The following is a 20,646-nucleotide window of genomic DNA, read 5'->3' as shown; positions in this document are numbered from 1 at the left end:
GAGCCAGTTTCCAGCTTCATGGAAGGGCTCCATTATTTCACCAATTCAAAAATCAGGCGACAAAGCCTCTCCAAAAAATGATCATCTTATCGCCTTGCTTGATGTAGGCGCTAAATACTTTGCAGGCGCCCTACTAGAGGAGTAACAAGAGTGGACCGAGGACCAGGGTATTATTCCATACAACCAGACAGGATTCTGCAAAGCAACCAGTACAACCACTAACATCCTAACAATGTCACTTCTCATCTACAAAGCCACGGTGACAGAACAGACTTTGCACTTCTGTTTCATAGGCTTTAAAGCTGCTTTTGATCATATTGACCGAGCAAGATTGTGGAAAAAACTGACAAGCTGGACTATCCAGAATTCTCTGCTTGAAATGATAATACAACTACACACTGATACCTGGGTGTAGGTTAGGTTGGGCAATGGCATATATTCATCGAAGCATATCCTTACGGCTAAACGGGCTCCCACAGGGCTGTGTGCTCGCTCCAACTTCATTTACATTGTACGTTGCAGGCCTGATGCAAACCCTAAATTTACCCAACGCACACACCCCAAAGATAGGTGGCAAGGCCTTGTCCAGCATTCTACATGAGGACGATCCTGATCAGCCACACGAAAGTAAGATTGCAGCACCTCTTGAACGCACTAGAGAGCTATGCTACAGAAAACTTCTTGGAAGTAAATCTTGACAAACTTAAAACTATGTCTATAAGAAGACCTACAAAAGGCTCCTATGCTTGGCACCTGAGCAACGTCGGAATTCAGAATATCACAAACTATAAATATCTAGGAATAATCATGGACAACGGTGGGCAATTTTCCGACCAGCTCAAATCAATTAAAAGGAGAGGTGTGGGTCGAGCAATATCTCTGAAACAGCTAAAAACTAAGCTGACAGGTCCCAGGCTCTCTCCCTTGCTTCAGGTTTCTCAAGCACAAATCCTACCAATCATCTCAAATGGAAGCGTTGCTCTGAGAGGGAGGGACTCTAAGACTCTTGACAGCTCTAAGATCAGAGCTTATAGGATTCTTTTTAACATACCTACTTATGTCTTGGCGGCTCAGAATATATTGGAATTTAGGCTCACCAATCAACACCTTGCAAGACAAGGGCTTACCTAACGAGCTGGCACAAAATTAGGGATGCCACAGAGAACACTTTAAACAATCATTATGGAAGGAGCTGCAGCTCAGCTCACAACGACCGGCCAGGAACTATTTAAAAAGTAGCATAGCAACTACAGGGCTTGCCCCGCTTTGGGAGACTCCAACCTCGTATAAACTTTTTTTAAAGCAGTACGTAGGACAATCAAGACCCTCTCGCTACTAGACGACAAAGCCACCTTTGAAAAACGGAGCCATGCATGGATGACTATTATTAGCTATAAAACACTCAGCCCACAAACCTATTTCAGCTTGGGGTATGCACACTGCATAAAATAAAAATTTCTCAATTACCGATTAGGGAAGCTGCCGTCCACCCTGCATCTACCACCATGGCAAAGGGGGCAAGCTACAACTAACTGTCGTCTATGCAGAAAGAGAATGGAGGACAAGGCACACTTGATTTGCACCTGTATGCACTTAAAGCAAGAAAGGGTCACTCTATTCAAACCAGAACTTAATGCCCGTGGGATCCGCACATGACGGCAAGTAGTGATAGCATGCTTCAACTCCAATGATCCCGCAACTGAAAACTAGTAACGTTCTTAACCATTGTTAACAATAAAATGGAAGAAGCAAGTGCATTGGGGACCCTCATGGTCAGCGGGGAAGGACAATCTATGCCACCGAAGTCCAATTATAATAAGACGTCTCTAGTAACCTCTTAGCATTTAAACTCTATTTGAATCCTTTAACATTTTACCGATTTATAAAAATGTATCGAATTTACGAAATTTGAGATTTTACAACAAATTTGAAAAAGGTTTTTATTAATCATATACAATTTTAAAAAGTTTGAAGTGTGAGTCGGAATGACCGAACGGTTAACTTTCCATCATAATCGGTCGGTTGGAAAGGTTTTCGACGCTGTAGTAAACATAGGTTTCGACATGGTTTAGGAAAATCCGAATGCCGTTCGGAGCCTTTCCGACCGGTATCGTAATCAGGCCCTTAGCGCTAATCTTTTCCTCTTCTTGACATAGTAGGAGTCTGTTTAGGGTTAACAGTGAAAGTCTTTGTTGACTATGTAAGCTTTTCGGAGACGCTTAAAACATGGTTTCGTATATTCACCAATTTTTTTTTTTATTTGATTGTAAAAAAATGATAGTTTAAATTACAATGAACTTAGCTTTTGTAGTGAATTACATATTTTATGTTGTCTTAGCAATTACAGTGATAGCTTTATTCAACATTTTTATCGTAATGTATTCGGTGTACGCTTTTATATTTTTTTAATGAAAATAAATAAGATACTACATTTACTACTTGTGAGATGACACTCATATTGTGAAGAAAAGTTGCAGTATAGGAAACAATACAGTAATCCTCCTAGTTCTACAGGATATGTCAATGGTGCAGTCCTTAACTCAGCAGGAAAAGTCATTATTTGTATCACATCATTGTGAAACGGGTGGTATACTCCACTCTACCCATCAATATAGAGAGTGGCATGTCCCAGCCTACCCTTGCAAGAGAAGATAGCGGCATGCTCTGTACAAGAATGTAAATCCCTACTGCCTGCTGTGGCGTAACAAACCTCCTGCATACTGCCGTCTGTGGCGTAACAAACCTCCTGCATACTGCCGTCTGTGGCGTAACAAACCTCCTGCAGTTAGGTTTTCTGGCTCATGCGAACAGATCCTACATATGCCAGCCTCCGAAACATGGATGCACTGCGTCCAAGCAGCCGAGGTGTGAACATTCACAACCTGCTCAGCCAGACCTGCTTACATTCTTGCAACTCATAAATATCATCTGCAAATTCTCTGAAGCTCAGCTAGGCATCTGCTTGTTCTCTTCTTGGAAATACTATCAGGTGATTCATTTAAAGCCCCAGTATGCAGTAGGGTATATATTGGAGTACTACCTTGTGCTTGAAAGCCTGACTTCATAGATGATGGTTAACAATAAGACTCAGAAAATTCATTTTTTTCAATAAACACGGACTCATCTGTAAACGCTGAACAATATTTTTTGACAGCTCCAACATAACCTTAAGGAGGAGGCAGTGAGATACTCCATCTGCCCTCGTGGGAGAGAACAATGGCATGCGCCATCGTCATCTAACTAGCATAACTACAATAAAACTCCCAAAGGGAGGACAGACCGGTTTTTGCAATGCATTTATCAAGGAGCAGGAAACCTATTGTGTTTCATCTGCATTCTGCTCCAGCTCCTCCAAAGCAGCAAAAAGCCCCTCCCTACATCAGACATGCAGAGCTCACATGAGACTGTGTGTACGAATGTACAATAGAAGATGCGGTACGTACCTGAGCGTCCCATTCTCGCCTTTGTCCAAGCTGGTGAAACGACTGTACAACCGAGTGATCTGACTGTGGGAAACTGGGGAGAAACAAGCACAGTCACATCAACCAAACCGCACACACATCAGAAAGATTTTGTTGTCAGGAGAAATATTCAACGGGGGCAAAAAAAGTGCTAAACTGGTGACATAATTATATAACAAATTAATGCATAATAAATCTAGAGTGCTGCTGTACAGACACAGCTTGAATACAGGCGATCGACAGAGATTACAGCATGCCCGTTAACACAAACAAGCCTTGTACTGCACAAGTCATGCAAGGATTAAGATGCGACATTTAAATTACAAGTTATTTTTGCACCATCGTTCTCATTACTAAACACGTGGCATCAGAACGCAGATATTGCTGCATCTAAAACTGCTGCTCTGTTAACTACAGTGACATCCGGGTCGTGATCCACAGACTTGGCCGGGGTCTTCAGCAATTATCTGGCTGTGAACAGGTCCCTACTAAATGAAAATGCACGCAAGACTAACCTCCTAGCCATCTTTTATGGTCTAAGGCACAACAGGGAACTCTTTGATGAAAACAAGGCAATATTAAAAGTAAATTGAATTTCTTAGTGCAGTAAGTGGCGAGGATACCAATCATGCATTGGCAACGGAGGATGATCACATTCTATTGAAAAAACGGCATGTTTCACAGGGTCGAGAACTAGCCCCCCCATGACACTAAGCCTTGATCACCCTTCCTGCCACCTTACTCCCAAGCACTACTGCCAAATATCAGTGTGTGCCAAGAACACAATGGCAGTCTCAGACAAGCCTGAATCAACACTAAAGAGGTACACAATGAATATGTCTCAGACGCCTGACATCATGAGAGGAAAATGCTTGGGATGCGGAATCACTTTGCAAAATCTACTCTTTAAAAAATCTCCCCGATATAAAAGCAGCCATAGCCCAAACAAACAAATGGCAGACACTGCACGTAAGCTTTAAAGCCTCTGGTTACGTGCCTTCTGGGCACCAAAAAAAAACAGGTCAGTCAGACTACACGGGGGAACTTGGCATGGAAAACCACAATTGCAATTGCACAAGAGGCTTGTAGTAGGGAAATAAGATACAGAAGGGTCAAGAATGCCAATGCAAGGACGCCAAACACATATTTAACATTATTATTCCCTCAAGGACTTAAGTATTGATCTTTCACACCTTCAACTTTAATGCACGAAACTTTACTAAGCAGAAAAACGATCTGCTTTTCTAGAACTGCCTTCATTCCGAGTTAGGTGTTAAATGTATGTTGACGTTTCCTCCTCCTTTTAAGCCGTTCGGTGTCGGTGCTGCAGAAAACTTTTGAAGGCAAAGTTTTGATGAGATCAAAATTCTTACTCCACCCTTCACTGTTAATTTACTTGCAAGAGAAGAGAAATATAAAATACTGATGTTATCAGAAACCCCAGACCAACACAATGGAGGCCAGCAGCGATTGCACAACTACTAGAACTTCACAAAGATCCGAATCTAATGAAAACAGGTCACCATAAGGGTATTGAATAACATGCAGTAGTGTTTTGATATTTGTATAGAGCATTGCTGCTATAGGAAACATTGCCAGTACAATATGTAGCAATCACTTAAGATACTGAAGCATTATTCATAATTGCCAAGTCAAGAAAAAAGGAACACCACCAACCATTTTCAAGGATATTATGGTCATTAAATTGGACGAGGATTGACATTACAATATTAGGTTGTGAAGTACTTCTGATCAAATGAAACCCCATTCCTAAATTCTCTTGTAATGCCTTTTTGGGCGCAATATCCGAGCTGCCGTTCAGACTTTTGTGCATACTTGGGACACTTAAAACATTTGGGTTGACAAACCAAACAGGTCAAAATCAAATGCCATCTTAAATCAGGCTAGGCTAAACACACTCACATTACAACTGGACCGATGCACAGCCATCTGGCACAAATTGAAGAAATCTCTTGGCAAAAGAGGTTAATAAATAAATAAATAAATAAACCATTACGAAGACCAAGAAAATCCACTATACAAGCGCAATCTGTACCCCCAAATGCCCAACTGAGGACCTTTCTTCAGACCACCTGAATTCTGCAACCTAAAAGTCGACCAAGTAACATTTCCTCAATCTCAAGACTTCTGTATCAAACTTGTCACAAACGACATTACCAACGCCGACTCCTTTGATTCATATCTAGCACACTGAAGAAACAGTTATCACTTTGGTGAGGTTCCTAAGATGATCACTCAAGAAAAAAACTCAGTCCAAGCATCTTCGAGGAATTAACAATCGTTGAATCTCATGATTTTGTGAAAGCCAAAGAGTCTGGCAGCTTCCCTTCAGATCCATGCATCCCACAAATATTCAACAAATCCTTCTATTGATCTCAGTAGTTATCCCTGCAATGAACTTAACATATTCAATAACTCTTTACACAAAGGCCTCTTTCGACAGGAATTAAACAAAGCATATATAAGTGCTCTAAATTATGAAGAACAAAGTGGACCTAGAAGACACTAATACCTACAGACTAATCTCAAACCGAGTGTTAGAAAGCAAAATAATTGAAAGAGCAAAAATGTAAGATTCGCAATTTTAAATGACTATCTACTATTCTAAAACTACCACAAAGTGTGCCACTGGAAAAGACTCAGCTCTAATCGCCAGATGGCACAAAGTAAAAAACACTGTTGACAAGAACAGCTTAGCAAATGAATTGGTATCCCTGTAATAATTCTTGAGTGGATACCCTACCACCTCCAAGACAGATCTTCCATAATCCATCGGCCCCGTTTCGTCTCCACAATTTACAACACCAAAACAGGAGTGTTCAAAAAAATGTAGTTATCTATGCCCACCTCAACATATACATCAAACCCCTGCCACGAAGCTGGAAAGTCTTAAAGACATAGGAAATTCAAACCTCAACAACTTTCCCAAAGCATAGACCATCAGATGACACTGAACCATTTTAAAATAATGTTTTAAAAACTGAAATATTCATGTAGGGAGAGTAGAAAAATGATGAAACATTAACATTCTGTTTGGTAGAACTAGTACCACCGCCAAAAATATCAATTGTAGTAGAAAATCTAGGAATCAGAATGGACTCTGCACTCAGCATAAATTCCAAGTGGTCAATTGACCAAGTCGACGTTTCACACCATGAGGACTTTCCGAAGTACCTTCTCCACCTGTGATTCCCACAGAAGATTCAAGTGACTTGGGGCCATATGTATCAAGCACAAATGCGATTGCAAACGCCGAAATTCACAGAATTTCGGCGTTTGCGATCACATTTTTGCTAAATGGTATGTATGAAGCATATCTGCGTGCAAAATAAGGAATCGCAAAATTTGCGATTCCTTATTTTGCGATTGCATTTAAGGAATAGCAAATTTTGCGATTCCTTAAATGTAATGTAAGAAGCACCAAAAAAGTGCAATTTGTCCTTAAGGAATCGCAAATTACCACCAACTTCAAGTTGGTGGTAATTTGCGATTTCTTTGAAAAATGCACTTTTTTGCATTTTTAGGTCGAGTTTACTCGAACCTATTACTGCTAAACCAAAAAATTTCTAACAGCAGGATTTTCAACAGTTCATGTGAATAGAATCACGTGACAAGCTCCTCATGCACGAGCTTGCCCGAGCATTCCCCCTGCCAGCAGCATTTCTCCTGCACTCGGCCCAACCCCCTCCCTCTCCATATGGTGCGCTCTGCCTCAGGCCAGCATCTCTCCTCCCATAATTATTCATTTACTGCAGGGCCTGCATCTCGTCAACCTTCCTCCCCCTGCCAGCAGATTTCAAAGGCTCCCCCAGCGTGCGCTCGGCCGGCCTCACACCCCATCACCATATGCTTGTTTCTCCTTTGTTTGCATCTCTCTCTTGCTCGGAGTCTAATGATGAATATAAAAACCTTCTCCCCATTTAAGAGTGCCAATGCCATCACTTGCAACTGCCAGCACAAAATAAGCACTGGGCGCGCATAAACACTTTTGCGAGCAAATTCTCCTTTTGTGACCCGTCCCCCAGGGTCGGACTGGCCTATAGGGCAATCCACAGCCTCATTAAACTTTAAGACATTTTTTTTTAATAGCAAAGGCCAACAACGCTAATGTAGATCAAAACGATTCAGTGGTTAAAAGCTTCTACATGTAGAGGGGCCATTCGGTGTAAAGAAAAAAGCAGGTTTCTTCTACCAGTAATGCTCCTTTAAGAATCACCAATAATTGGCATTTTAGAATGCTGGCTCGTTTGGTGACGTCATCCGGATGTGAGGTGTATTGTAACATCACTCACCCGACGGCCCACTTAAAACGTCGAATGTAACTTTGAACTGTTAGTAAGGTTCCATGGGTACTATCCAGGCATTCGATGTTGAAAAGTGCTAAGGTGTGGTCTATTTTGTTAAAGTTTGTGTAATACAGCTAACGGCTTCCATTAGACAGCCTGCTTTCTGTGGTTGGCTTACTTAACTGGTGCAATGCCCGTTATATCGAAACAAGCTGTACAGGGTATGTGACAATGCCGCCATTGTGTGATTTATAATGTCATGACCTGTTAGACGGGAACCCGGAGGGTCGGCCGAGCAAGGGGGAGAGGCCTCCTGGCGAGGGCCCTCTCCTTCAATCGTACGGACGAGCAACTACCACCCCATAGAAGGACCCCACACAAAGATAGGTTCTGTACACTTTTATCGGTATTCTTAGGCAGGTTAAACTTGACGATACAGCAGGACCAGGATACGATGATCCCTTCAATTCTAGTCTCTTGGGAAAGGGGGTAGCGGGACAGTCTCAGTACCGGTCCGGTACAGGGGTAGCTGGTGTATAGCTCTCAATCCTCGAGCTGGAGGGGTCGCAAGTAGGGGCCGCGGCAGCGCCAGCAGGCCTATGAAGATGGTTCACGAGGATGAGCCGCGGCAGCGCCAGCAGGCCTACGAAGATGGTTCACGAGGATGGGCTGCGGCAGCGCCAGCAGGCCTACGAAGATGGTTCACGAGGATGGGCCGCGGCAGCGCCAGCAGGCCTACGAAGATGGTTCACGAGGATGGGCCGCGGCAGCGCCAGCAGGCCTACGAAGATGGTTCATGAGGATGTGCCGCGGCAGCGCCAGCAGGCTTTCGGAGATGGTTCACGAGGATGAGCCGCGGCAGCGCCAGCAGGCCTTCAAAGTTGGTTCACGAAGAGGAGCCGCGGCAGCGCCGGCAGGCCTCCAAGGATGAGTTTGTCTCGGTGTCTCTCGACTCCAGGATACAACTGCCTTCCTGCTCTGGAGCTACCCCAGTTATAGGTCTGGCGCACTTTGATGTCCGGACCCTCGCACTTGGAGGTCGGGGGGTCCGGGATGAGGGAGTCCAGACACCCAGCAGGGGGTTGGAGCCAGCGCCCAGGGAGGCTGGGGGTGATCGAAACCTGGCGGAAGGGAGCCATCGACACTCCTTCTTCCATTGACTTGCCAAGTGGTCTCTTTACCCCCTGGGTGGACGGTGGTGCCTCGATGTCGGGGCTTGGCTGGCCTGAGGTTGAGGTCGACCCGCGGCCACGAGGCCTGGTCGGGACGGGTCCAAGATGGCGGCTGGGCCGGGGACGGTGGTTCGTGAAGGAACCCGGGCCAGCCGAGAATGTGGTGGTTATGAGCCGGGGCCCCGTCGGGGAAGAGCTGGGGGTTGGCCCGGCGGCTGCAGGTGTGGTTCTTGTCAGGGGAACAGGGGTAGCAGTGATCCGCGACCCGCCATCCGGGGAGGGGTCGGGCCTACCACGAGGCCTGTCCAACATGACCACACATACTTTTGTTCTCTATCGGGAACAGAGGGACCCCGGCATAGTTTCCGTCGAGATCTAATCAGACGTTACGCAAAAACACACTAGACTCCGTGCTGTACGCTCACAGCACGAGTCGAGCATTGTTTCCTGTCCTGGCAGCAGGTTATTGTATTCGGGCTGTTGTTCAACCCTGAGGCGTGCAGCTGATGTAATGCTGTGATTCGGGCTGCAGTGAAAGCATCCACATGCCTCGTGTAGAAACAGAGGCGTCTGCAAGCCTTTCCAATGCAATTTAAGGGACAGTGCGTCTCCGCTTAAGGACCAGCGCATGCGCATATGCAAGCGCTAGGGTGACCAACTGGCATGCGTGCAAATTCAGGACGGTGGGTGTAAAACTTCAAGACAAAGGGTCAAAATTCAGGACAAAAATTCAGGACAGGAGGTTTAAAATTCAGGAAAAAATGTACGTTTTCCAGACACACAAGAAGAGGTTGCGCAATAGTATAGAAGTAAGTAAATAGACAACTACTTAAGTACAAGGTTGAGAAAATTGTGCTCTTCATGGATTTTCACTACGCGTGCAGCTTTGAGCAAATGTGCAGGTCTTTTTGTGGTAACAAAGCCGCACCCCCCCCCCCCCCACCCCCCTCCCACCCACACCTTTCCAGCCTCCCAGGGAAACGCCCGATGCTCGTTCTGGCCAGTCTGGCCTTGCTACCACCCTCCAATGGTGGCCCTCCTCTTCACGTAGACTCATGTGTATTTAATGACTTTTATCGTGCTCCTCATCCCAAGTAAGTAGGACAGGGTGTCCGAGTGCGTTACATCACACATACATATATATATATATATATATATATATATATATATATATATAGAGACAATGACTCATATAAATGTGAAAGTCAATCTATAGGAAATGTACTTAAGAGGATGGGGGTTTCAAGGGGTAATCACTCTTTCATCCATCATTCAGTCTTTCACCATTCATTCTGTCCTTCAATCTGTGTGCCCATCCATATCAATATTTAACCATTTGCAAACCTATCCATCATCTATCCTTCCATCCATCCATCATTCCACTCATCCATCTCTCATCCACCCTTTCTCTCAACCATTCCTCCATTCATCCTTTCACCTAATCCACCAGTACACTCATCCATCCACTCTTCCAGTCATCAAGCCATCTATTCTTTCACGCATCAAGCCATCCTTTCACTTACTCATTCATCCACCCAGTCACTCATCCTTCCACCCAGCCACCCTTTCAGTCATCCATCCATCTATCCTCCCTTTCTCTCTCAATTCCTCTTTCATTTAGCCATCCATCCTTCCATCCACCCATCCATTCATGAATCCATCCACTGACCCTATCACTCATCCATCCTTTCACTCATCCATCCTTTCACACATCCATCCATCCATCCTCTCTCATCCAACCACCCTTTCACTCCTTCTCTCATCCATCCATCCCTTCTCTCATTCATCCACCCTTTCACTCCTTCACTCACCCGTTCCATCCTTCTCTAACCGCTCACACACACACAACCACACACAATATCTCACACCCAACCACACCCAGCCCCACACCCAAAACCCACACACAACCACACACCCAACCACACACAACCCCCCACACAACCCCAACCCCCCCACACAACCCCACCACCATACACACATACAACCACTCACACATACAACCACTCACACATACAACCACTCACACACACATCTGTCGCCCTCACTCTATCTATTCCCCTCACTCTATCTCTCTATCGCCCTCACTCTCTATCTATGAATCTATCTATCGCCCTCACTCTATCGCCCTCACTCTATCGCCCTCACTCTATCGCCCTCACTCTATCTATCGTCCTCACTGTCTATCTATCGCCCTCACTCTGTCTATCTATCTATCGCCCTCACTCTATCTATCTATCGCCCTCACTCTATCTATCTATCGCCCTCACTCTATCTATCTATCGCCCTCACTCTATCTATTTATCGCTGTCACTCTGTCTATCTATCTATCGCTGTCACTCTGTCTATCTAGCTATCGCCCTCACTCTGTCTATCTATCTATCGCCCTCTATCTATCTATCGCACCACCACAGCATCACTCAGGGGCACCACAGCATCACTCAGGGGCACCACAGCATCACTCAGGGGCACCACAGCATCACTCAGGGGCACCACAGCATCACTCAAGGGCACCACAGCATCACTCAAGGGCACCACTCAAGGGCACCACAGCATCACTCAGGGGCACCACAGCATCACTCAGGGGCACCACAGCATCACTCAGGGGCACCACAGCATCACTCAGGGGCACTGCAACATCACTGAACGCCACAGCATCACTCGTCGCCACCACAACATCCCTCTGCGCCACCACAGCATCAATCAGTGCAACCATTCAACAACAACTAGTTCAAATATGTTCTCTCAATGTTTAAAGCTTTATTACAAACGCACAAAAAGACGTTAATATTTCACTTCTGTTGTTGGATTTTCGTCACAATAAAATACACTGAACATAATCTTCACAAAAGGTATTTACAAAAGTTTAAGCTATTGCCATTATAAATTACAATAAATGTTATTTAAGTATTAATTATTTAAAAAAATTAAAAGCCATTGTTATTTGTAATATCAATACATCTAAGTCACGTAAATACAAAACATGTTGCATTACAAATGCTATGTGTCACATTTGCAAAAGTTAAAAGTATTGGCATTGTAAATGACTAAGCTATTAATTTAGCTATTTTCAAAACCAACACATAAATATAAAATGTGTCATTTACAAGACCAATAGCTCAAACTTTCCTAATGCGAGACCTATAGCATTGCAAATGCTTGTTCATAGTGCCATGTGACACACATACATGCCCTTGGGGCATGTATGTGTGCCACATGTGCACCCATGCTTATTTCAGGGGTGCAACAGGGTGTCCTTTTGACACTCTTGCACCCTTGAAATTGCAGTCTCAATTTGCGATTCGCTAATTGCAAATTGAGAAGGTCTTCCCATTCATTCCTATGGGCCTCTAGGCCCATAGGAATGAATGGGGAGGTATTCCTTAATTGCGAATCGCAATTTGAGATTCTGGACAAAGGTTTCATCTAATTGGTATTAGTTTAACACACAAATACATAAATATGTAACATAGAAGTGAACAGTCAACTTTTACGAAGTGCCTTCTGTTGCACAGCAACAGGCACCATTACATTTTTGGTAACTTTTGATCCGTTTGAGCTAGACACATCATTTGTAACAATCTACATATTATGCAGCAGATGATGGGTTATATGGCAAATCCAAAATGAAGCCGCTACCGCATAATCGCATTATTCCAGTGGCCGGGGTACTCGGTAAAAAGTGCAATGCCTCCTATGCAAATGCGAACACAATACAATCCTGGCGTGCTCGGTACGCGGGTCGTCTTTGTTCTCATCAAATCGTTTCCGTGCGCCCACAAGGTCACGGAATAAGTGCGGAATGTGCGTGCAAAGGCCAAGGTGAAGCAGGGAGCGCTGTGAGCACACGCCAAGGTTACCCCTGGATAGAAGCACGTCTCCTGCCGAGGGCACACGGTGAAGCTGCACGAAGGCATCACGGAAGCTGGCAAGATAATCACAGCAGCGGATGCCAGAGGGGGCGAGGGGTGCAAAGGTTACCGAGCACTCTCATCGGCGCGCTCCATGGTGAAAGCAGCGCGTGTGCGGGGGCCCTTCACGGAGGCAATCAGTTAATGTATTTGCATCTGGGCACTGCTTTACTTTGTTTCCACCATGCGTTTTCTCGACCGCGCTGGAAACTGTTTAACGCGGTTTTCGCGCTCTAATTTCTGCCCGTCTCATATTGTAAATGTAAATGTATTTAGATCGGCGCGTTACGTGTGAAATTGGACTCGTCACAGAGAGGGTGTAGATTGTTGCTAGATAGTGAAAGGTCCCTTGCTGTGGAGGTGGTGTCCACTCCAGGCAAACATCCGGTACCCGAAGCCCTGCAGCAGCGGCAATGTTGATTCTGGCGGGCCGAACGCCGCCTGATCGACACATCTGTTTAGGGGGCAGTAGTCCATACAATGCGAAATACAGGTGTGGATTGGTAGACAATGGTCTCGCAATCGCTTCGCACACTGACTCCCTGACACCGATTGCTCTGCGAATCAACAGTCACTCACAGGTGACCACACAACAATGGAGAGGGTCCCACCTTGTCTCATGTCCTTCCAATCCAAGCCATCCTGCTCCCTGCCCTGGGTGCCCTTTAAGGCTTTAACTAAGAACACAGAGCAAGAAGTCGAGCTTCGGTTTTTAATGACTTGGAGTACTTCAAAGGTGGAACTTGAAGCCACAGCTATAAGCGAGCACTGTTCAGGAAATAGGCAATCTGATGTACACAACTGTTACTACTGAAAGACGCAAGAGCGCACAAAAACACACATCGGTAAGCCAAATTACTTCACTTTTCGGTTTCGTGTTTTCAGAGCTCAGGGACAGACATAAACGGTGAACATCCGTTACACGTGTCAACGGTGGCAACACCTTCTGAGACTATGCGGGACTTCAAATGTCATATAATTGTGCAGAAGAGCTCAGCTTCGGTCCGAAGGGCTGCACCCATGCCAGATCTTCAATGTAACCAAATATCAATACAACATGATGGACGTTTACAATTATTGTAAATGTAACTTCTGCATCCGCACTGAAAATGTGCCATGGACAAAGTCAAAACCAACATTTCACGCCCCTGCAGTGAAATATGCCAAAATCCCTACAATGTATACACTGTTCTAGGAGGGAAAACAACTAGAGGTTATGACTCCTCAAATTTGGCGAACCATCAAGCAACACATTAAAGACAGACATCTGTGCAAAAACATGAACATAAAATTCTTATTACAATGTAGACCTGGAACATGGCATTATGTTCTAGTTCGGATGGTAAAGTTAGCAAATACGTTAGGTTTCTTTAGGAGGACAGATTTAACTGGTGCAACGGAGCTATTATTCCATTTACACCACCACTCCAGGCCACGCAGGCTTCTTTTGAAATGGCGGAAAGGGGCAGAAAAGTGCGCGAGGGTGAAGGTTAGGGCAGCATGTTTTACATTAGGGGAGTAGGGCTCCGTGTCAGAAGAGGGGAATACAGTGCACATAATCTGTCCTTCACGAGAACACGTCAAGGCAGCATACATTTCAGTTAACTTATGGAATGCAAAAAAAATAAAAATAAAGTACCAGGACGAGTAAGGGAATTCTTAATAGTTTAGCAAAAACTGTGTCATACAACCAATGTTGGTTGGAACCAGTCGAGCTTAAGGACAAACTCGTCAGTTCTCCAATTCTCTTTGATTCTCCAAGTTTATTTGGTTTCATGAATAGTGCAGAGAAAAAATTCCTGAATGTAAAAATGTAAATTGATACTTGTATAGCGCACTACTCACCTGCAAGGGTCTCAAGGCGCCTGTACGAATACCGCTGTGGAACCCATCCTGGCTTTCCCTGTGAGGCATCCACTCCTGGGCACCCCCAAGGTGGAGGACAGGCTTCCCTAGCATTGTGGGGGCCGTTGTGGAGATTAAGCAAGCTAATGCCCAGAGCTGCAGAGTGGGACTTCATGATTGGAATAGGCACCGAGGCGAGAATTATCAGGTCCGTGGAATTTTGAGCCCAAGTCCCGCCGAGGCGGGGAATTGAACCCTGGTCCCGGGCTAGACCTCTGCATCAGGGTCTGTCGCTCTCATCATTGAGCGACACTTCTCCATGAATAAGGTACAGCCAACACGCGTTTCGACCACTATGGGTCGTAAGCCTAGGGCTTTTTCAAGGCGTCTTTTGGCAAAAGGACAAAGTATATGTTGTTGGTTTTCAATCAGAAGGAAAGTCTAGTAAGCCAAGGAATGGGAGGTCCAGATCGGTCGGCACGGGCCGTTCCTTTACTTACTAAAATTTCCTTCTGATTGAAAACCAACAACATATACTTTATGTACTTTTGCTAATAGATGCCTTGAGAAAGCCTTAGGCTTACTAGCCGTAGGGGCCGAAACACATGTTGGCTGTACTTTATTCATTCATTCAGGAATATTTTCTCGGCACTATGCATGAAACCAAATAAACTTGGAGAATAAAAAGATAATTGGAGAAATGACGAGTTTCTGTCATTATGCTCAACAGTTTCGAACCAACATTCAGGGTACGAGTCTGGGGTACACCCGGGTGGACGACATCCACCCACTCCTTTCACAGGGTGAACGCTGTCCACCCGACAAGAATTTGGGCCCCACTGAATAATGTGCTGTACTCGTTCCGGTGTAATTTCCAAACACCGGGATACTTTCAGCAATGCCTGCACGTTGTCTGCTTTTCTTCTGCAACAAGCAACAGCGTGCAGGTACGGACAGGGCTTTCTTATTTAAGACTCCTGCTGGGCCCATAACAAAGGCCGAATCTAAGGGGTCATCAAGCCTCCTTTTGTTCCAGTCTCTTGGCTGGGAGCAGTCAGGAGCCTCACACCTGATGCAAATGAAGCAGAGGGGAAAGAAAGGCTCACACCTTGTTAGCACTTCACGCATATTTGAGAGGTAGCTTTTCACTTTGTTCAGTCCATATTTAGGAGATATGCATGCACTGTAAGAATATCAGATGTGTTGGTCTTTCCAGTATTTACACAAAGCAAATTGCATTTATATAGTGCTTAATTCCCTTGAGGAGGTGTTGAATTAATTTAAAGTTGCACTTTTTTTTCTTGTATAGTCCTACTCATCCCAATGTAGGGTGTCAGAGCGTTTTACATCAACACCGGAATATTACATTTACAATAATTTATATACGTTTGTAAATGAATATACAGGATGTGTTACATAAAACTGGGGGATTATAGGGTATAGGAGTCACATCATCTTCCATAGCTCACTGTGCTATTATCCTTGCACTGCGCTCAAACGTACACATGATAGACCTGCTTAACATATATGAGAGGGCTTTAGATCTGATGTTACTTCTTGTGATCCTTTAAAGTCATGGCTTGTGATGTCACTTTCTATGTCAATTCTGTGATGCCATGTGTGATGTCATGGGCTGTGATGCATGTCACTTGCATACTGCCTAACTAGGTTAGTCCTCCCAGTTCTTTTTATAGGACTTCTGCCCCGCCAACATTGGTTGTATGACACAGTTTTTGTTATACTATTAAGAATAACATTACTTGTCCTGGTATTTTCTTTTATCACTGCATCAAGGGGTAAAGGGTTTCCCATTTCTAAGGACAAGTGACATCAGAATCATCCTCATTTATACGCAGGAAGGTAAAATAACTGGATCTAGCACCCCTTCATAACTTGTGGAATGCCCCTGCTGTTTAGGTTTGCAAAACATTATTGTGCCTAGCAAGATTTCTAACTATATAAGACCAATTTACGCAAAACAAACGCCGCATTACAGATCCTCAAACTACAGCAGGGTGCCCAAGGTGATAAGCAGCAAAGAGGCTTGTTGGCAATTAAAAATGTGTCGGTACAGTTAGTTACACGCTCGTTCGGACAGACACCCCAGCCATGAGCCCAACCCGCAAGAGCCTGCTCCTCCTTCAAGGTGATGCTTCCAAGCAGATTGGTTGTAGGCAACGCATCCGGAATGTGGACCACTATTCCTCGTCTGAGGAGGAATGCTCCCTCTTTCCCGTCTGGGCAGTTACTCTTTGCTGCCTTTCTAATTGAGTGTGCAGTAGACGACATGCAACTGATTTTCTGCATCAAGATGCTATGCAACACATTCTAAAAGTGGAAGGGTGGATCCCCTCCCTGACCGACAAATGCCACTTCTCCCTAACTGGCCATCTTAAATGACTAATGGCTCACTGATTCTGTGTACGTTTTCTACAGCATAGCCCAATCAACATATTAACTCCTTTGTATAAGAAACAATATGACTTCTTGCTAACACAGTCATTAGAATATAATAAATGTGCAACTGCAAGTGGGACACTTCAACTAAAACAGACTGAGGGTGTTCTTCCTTAGTCCAAAGTAGCAAGCTGTGGAACTCCCTGTCCAATAAATAAGGACAGTAGAAAACCACTTTGCTGTTCGAAAGGTAGTAAAAACATGGTTTTTCCAATTTTTGTCACCCAAGTGATACAAAAAAAACCTAAGAAAACACCCATCGACCACGAAACTAGTGCACTACAATGCAAAACAGGGCAACACCTACAGACAAACTCAACAACTTTTCAGGTAAAATACAGCTACATGATAACCTCTCTCTCTCTCTCGCTCACGTATCTTTAAATATGAGCACACATGCGAACTGCGTTCGCCGCGACATGACCAGACCAAGTGAAAGGATCCCACTCATTTTACTCCACTTTCCCCAGATAGTCAGTAATCAGGGCCACTGGAATTATGAGACTGTGTCGTTTTTTACATAATCAGATTTGCTGCATAATCCATCATCTACTGCATAATCTGCAGATTTTTTTTTTTAATGTGTTTCAAGCTCAAAGGGTTCAAAACTTACAAAAAATGCAGCGTCTTGCGCAGCGGAAGGGCCTTTGCAATGGTTGAATGGACACCTTTCTGTTGCTGATTGCTATATTTGGGTGCTAAACTGGTACTGAGGTGCAACCAATTCCCAGTGTAAAAATGACAAAATAATGAATATGATCACAAAATGGCAGCATCACGCTACATCATTTGCCTTTTACGTGGCATAATTTACTCAACAGTTGTGTAATTTTGCCCTCCCGTGCCACATAATTTTAGTATTCCTGGTCATACACCCCCATACACATCTACAATCAAACACTACTTGCTCTGGACAGATTATCAGGATACCTTAATAGTGTCAGTTGTGCTCCAGAGTAGTGTCATATATGTCCCATATGAGCCTACCATTAAGACAATGGGGTGACCCAGAACGTCAAGGAGACCCGGGTAATAAATGCTATTCAAAGACAATGGTCTCAGACAATTATTTCTACTTAAACAATAATCACCTTTTCTTAGTCATGGGGCATGTCCAGCGAATCAGCCCAGGTACATTCAATGATTATTGTTTAAGTAGAAATAATTGTCTGAAACCATTGTCTTTGAATACCATATGAGCCTACAACATATTTTTTCCTCAACTTGCTGCCCAAGTCCGGAATTAAAGATTGGTATTTCAGAATTATAGACATGTCAATATTTTAAAAGCCTCAATCGCATATTTCTGTTGATTCAGGGACATTACCAAAGTCAAACTACACGCAACAAAATGAAAAGTTCTCAGCATCCTACAAAAGGAAAACAATACCAACATTCTAACATAGTCTAGCTTGACCACAGTAATGAGCCTTGGGAAAAACGATATCTTCCTGAGAAATCGACTCTTAGCCCGCTGAAAAAAAAATATGTATAAGTATATGTATATATATATATATATATATATATATATATATATATATATATATATATTAATATCTCAAGGTTCACAGTTACCCAAAGGTGCGGGGCGCACTCTCCCAACAGCGTGTTCAAGTTTAAGGCGCTGCTGACGCTGGATGCTCCGGTTTCTTGCCTAAAACTTTAACGCGCTGTTGGGAGAGTGCGCCCTGCACCTTTGGGTAACTGTGAACATATATATATATTTTTTTTTTTTTAAAGGAAGCATTCCGAAGGAACCGGAAAAACCTTGACACCGATCCCACCGACATACGCAAGGAATATATTACTCCAGTTCATGCTCTGTTGTTTCCTAAGTCAATATAAAGATTGCAGTGGGAGGTGGTGATCTACCCTGTTTTATATATTTATACACACACAGTGTGTGTGTGTGTATATATATATATATATATATATATATATATATATATATATATACACACACACACGAATACAGGGTAGATCACCACCGCCCACTGCAATAGTGGGAGGTGTGAGATCTACCCCGTTTGATATATTTATACACGTATATACACACACACACTTATAAATACAGGGCAGATCACCAACTCCCACTGCAATCTTTATACTGACTTAAGAGACAACGGGACAAAACGAGTGCGAGATCCTCGAACTGTCCACATAGGACTCACTACGACAGATTCTAATACACCCTACGCCTCTCCAGCTACAGCACCCCTCATCACAAGAAGCGCCACGAGCTGCTCCCAGCACCTGCCTTCCTGTGCTCTCATGCATCCCAGAGAGGGCCAGCACGGGGGTGAGGTACGCTGGGTCTAAACCCTGTGATGCCCATGGGGCTGGAGCGGGTATGGCGGGCGGCTGTTCATGGACCGGGGTTGGTGGTCGCTCACCGGAGCCCAGGGGAAGCAGAGGCTGGAAGCCCAGCAATAAAGAGGGAGGAACTTATTAATTCCTGGGGATTGTTGGAGGGGGTGTTTATAGGTTGACATTGGCCGAAGAACGGTGGGGACGGGGTAGAATTAAATGCCAGGTGAAACTATTATATGAGGCTGCGACAAGCCTCGCACACTCACATCCGGTCTCCTTCTTGATCTCCTCGATCTCCTCATCCCTCAGCAGGGTGGACGCCCGGGAGCCCATTTCAATTTGATGAGGACTCTCCTTCAGGACCCTGGACTGGAGAAGGGAGAGCTAAACCCAGCATACAGCTATCGCTACCGGAAAAACCCACAGGACGCTACAGCCAATCAGGAGCCTCACTCGGTCTCTTCACCTCCAAACCCACTCCTACTGCTTGGCCAATCGAAGTGGGAAGCGCTGCTGCTTCGACACTTGACCAATCAACAAACCAGAACCTTTTGTCTCGCAGCCAAAGAGCCGCCTTTTTATTAACCAATCAGCAGACGGGGAGGTAGTTAACAGCTCTGTCATCCGAAACAACTAGTCGGAGCGGATTACAACACAACAGACCATTTGCTAAACACTAGACCGCCTATTTTAAGAGGAATTAAAGTCGCGGCCATGTTGGTAGAACAACTAGTGCGACTACTTAAAGCTTTATTTCATTTTATGATTACACATGATGGCCAACAAAACAAAACACAATTTACATTACCAGTTCCGTAAGCAAAGAGGATAACAAGGTAAATGAAAACATGCAAACGACCACACCACACACGGAGCTCTTTAAAACCCTCTTTATTAACAAGCATCGGAAATGCAATACATCTCACGCTTCTTTGAGTGAGAGCTACTGGCAATGCAAATGGCATTGAGTTTTACCTATGTGTTATGGGATATATGTGTGGTGTAAATTTGTGGGTTGAATTAGTTGTATGGTGTGTAGTAGATTTGTGTAGTGGACTTAGGTTGTTTGGTGTGCTGTAGAATAAAAAAAATTCTTGCTGACGCGACAAGAATTTTCAATTCTATTAAGGACATGGAGGCGAGGATTATGCTTCTCTTTGCTTTACAGCAAAACCACAGCAGCCAA

At 44.3% G+C, this 20,646-nt stretch overlaps 1 protein-coding gene across 1 annotated transcript in view; it reads right to left on the bottom strand.

Moving 5' to 3' along the window:
* CHP1 (calcineurin like EF-hand protein 1) overlaps positions 1-19,987 on the bottom strand; it is a 195,942-nt gene extending 175,955 nt beyond the window's left edge. The window contains exons 1-2 of the mRNA XM_086937194.1: positions 19,727-19,987; positions 3,444-3,516 (exon numbers count right to left, since the gene is read on the bottom strand). Of these exons, the coding sequence (XP_086793320.1) occupies positions 3,444-3,516; positions 19,727-19,793 (140 nt within the window). The 5' untranslated portion in view covers positions 19,794-19,987. The remainder of the gene's footprint in view (positions 1-3,443; positions 3,517-19,726) is intronic.
* Positions 19,988-20,646: the final 659 nt, after the last annotated feature.

The sequence above is a fragment of the Lissotriton vulgaris genome, chromosome 9 (assembly GCF_964263255.1).
Source record: "Lissotriton vulgaris chromosome 9, aLisVul1.2, whole genome shotgun sequence".
Taxonomy (NCBI): Eukaryota; Metazoa; Chordata; class Amphibia; order Caudata; family Salamandridae; genus Lissotriton; species Lissotriton vulgaris.
The sequence above is the reverse complement of the archived record's forward strand: the minus strand, read 5'-3'. Positions and strand labels throughout refer to the sequence as shown.